This window comes from Capsicum annuum, unplaced genomic scaffold, assembly GCF_002878395.1.
Source record: "Capsicum annuum cultivar UCD-10X-F1 unplaced genomic scaffold, UCD10Xv1.1 ctg4806, whole genome shotgun sequence".
In the NCBI taxonomy this organism is placed as follows: domain Eukaryota; kingdom Viridiplantae; phylum Streptophyta; class Magnoliopsida; order Solanales; family Solanaceae; genus Capsicum; species Capsicum annuum.
In genome coordinates, this window is record NW_025855744.1 from 718157 (window position 1) to 720438 (window position 2282).

At 39.2% G+C, this 2282-nt stretch overlaps 1 protein-coding gene and 1 non-coding gene across 2 annotated transcripts; one reads left to right on the plus strand and one right to left on the minus strand.

The window, feature by feature from the left end:
- Window positions 1-486: 486 nt before the first annotated feature.
- Window positions 487-1050, minus strand: LOC124892514. Its single transcript, XM_047403792.1, has one exon. The coding sequence runs from the start codon at window positions 1048-1050 to the stop codon at window positions 487-489; it is 564 nt and encodes a 187-aa protein (XP_047259748.1).
- Window positions 1051-1588: 538 nt separating this feature from the next.
- LOC124892517 lies at window positions 1589-1693 on the plus strand. The gene has a single exon (XR_007050293.1). It is a non-coding gene; the product is annotated as a small nucleolar RNA R71 (small nucleolar RNA).
- The last annotated feature ends 589 nt before the right edge of the window (window positions 1694-2282 follow it).

Sequence of the window (2282 nt, forward strand, 5' to 3'; positions counted from 1 at the left end):
TAGCTTAAGCACCCCACACTCCTCCCTTTCAATCATACTGATCATGCATAAATATTTTATTTGGGATTTCAAATGGGTGCTTTGTAAACATCAAATACCACTTCTTTATTCTCTACCCTCATCTTTAATGTGCCTTCTCTAACATCAATCAAGGCCCCTTCGATTGTTAAGAATGGATGTCCCAAGATGATTGGTACCTACTCATCTTCCTCAAAATCAAGAACAATAAAGTCAGCAGGTATAATGAATTTACCAACCTGTATGAGGACATCCTTAATTATTCCATTTGGATGTGTAAATATCCCATCTGCCAGTTGCAATACTATATTGGTCGACTTTGGCTCTCCAAAGTCCAATGTCTTAAATAGCAATAGGGGCATCAAATTAATGATCGCCTCCAAGTCACTTAGTTCATGGACCTCTTTACTCCTAATTTGAATAGGGATAGCAACACTTCCCCTGATATTTCAATTTCTTAGGGATTTTCTATTTCATCACTGCACTAAACTCTTCAGTAAGTGTTATTGCTCCCATATCCTGCAATTTCACCTTCTTCGCAACCATATCCCTCAAGTACTTTGCATACTTGGGCGTACTATGCAAAATATCTAGCAAAGGTAATTTAATATGAAGCTCTTTAAATGTATCAATGAACTTTTTGAACAGGGTATCCTCTTTCGCTTTTATGTGCCTTTGAGAGAAAGGTAGTGGCGGCATCTGCTTCACTTCCGGTTCAGCAACTTTTTCATTCAAGTACTCAGACTTCCTTGAATTTTCAGCAACTTTGTTATCTACATTTTGAGTCACCACATGAGCATCTGCCTTCTTTATTGCCTTGGGAGGTTTTCCTTCAAGTTCCTTACCACTTCTTAATGTGATTGCCATAACCTGCTTTGGAGTTTCTATGTCAGCTAGCAACCCACCTTGTGGCCTAGTATTCAATGTTTTCTGATTTTGCCCCACTTGAAACTCTAAACTTCTAGTAGCCACTTGCAAATTTTTTAGTTCTGCAGCAAACTGCGTCTGATTAGCTAGGATCTTCTTCAACATCTCCTCTGTACTGCTAGTTGACTGACTTGGTTGGGCCTATAGCTGTAGGGAATTCCATGGCTGATTTGGTGGCTGAGTCTACCACTTTATGTAGTAGGCATTACTATAATTAGGTCTTTGAGCATTGCCTACATACATCATAGATTCTGGATTTGAAGCACACATGGCCGCTGCATGACCATAATTTCTGCATACCTCACACCAACCTGCAACTTGTTGGATGACGTTGACTATGGCTGAAGGTTATGCTGCTCCTAACTTCATACTACTAAATGATGTGTTGATCAAATTCTATAGTGCAGGAATTTATGCTGATAAGGCTATAAAGTGGTCCACCTCCAATACACCCACAATTCTTTTTGTGGTACTTCTAGAATCTGAATGCCAATCTAAATTTCCTTGTACTACGCAGTTCAATAATTTGTACAGCTCATCATAAGTCAATTCCAGTGCTTGACCATCTACTGATGAATCTAATAAAATCTTTGTATTATGATCGAGAGCTTCTACAAAAGTGTGAGCAAGTACCTCATTTGACTATTGGTGATGTGGGCAATCCCGAAGAAGTGCCTTAAAGCATTCCCAAGCATGGCAAAGGTTTTCATCAGTCTTCTATTTAAAGCTTACTATTTCACTGCAAAGTCTCACAGTCTTGCCTGATGGAAAAAATCTGATAAGGAACTTTCTAGCTGAGTCATCCCATGATGTGATTGAATTTGTCGGCTCCAAATTCAACCATTTTTTTGCTTCCACCAAAAGTGAGTAGGGAAACAGTGTTAGCCTCACTTAATCTGGAGTCACCCCAGTTATAGTGAATATATCAATAAGCCTAATGAAGGTCAGGAAGTGGACTTGTGGATCTTCGTGTGAAAGCCCTGCAAACTGTCCACTGCTAATAAGAAGCTGCGCTATATTATGTTTCAACTTAAAATTCCCCCCAGCGTCGGTCTTTGAATTGGTGAAGTCAAGTTCATTGGAAATGGGACTGACACTTCCTTAACCTTTCTACCAGTTGTTTGTTGTTCAGCCATAGGAACAGTATTCTCGTGGCCTTCTTGGATTTGAGGAATTTTAGGGAGAAGGATTGCTTCTCTCTTGCATTGATGGTAAAGTTACTCAAGTTTCGAGCTTGGTTCTACCAACTCCCGGTTCGTTGCCAACTTATAAACTTAAGAACTTATTTCCTATAAAAACAAAAACAAGACCAAGCATTAAAATACCAAATAAATCTA

Bases quoted from the DNA above. Each gene is read 5' to 3' on its own strand.
- LOC124892514 (XM_047403792.1), bottom strand. From the start codon at position 1,050: ATGTTGAAGAAGATCCTAGCTAATCAGACGCAGTTTGCTGCAGAACTA.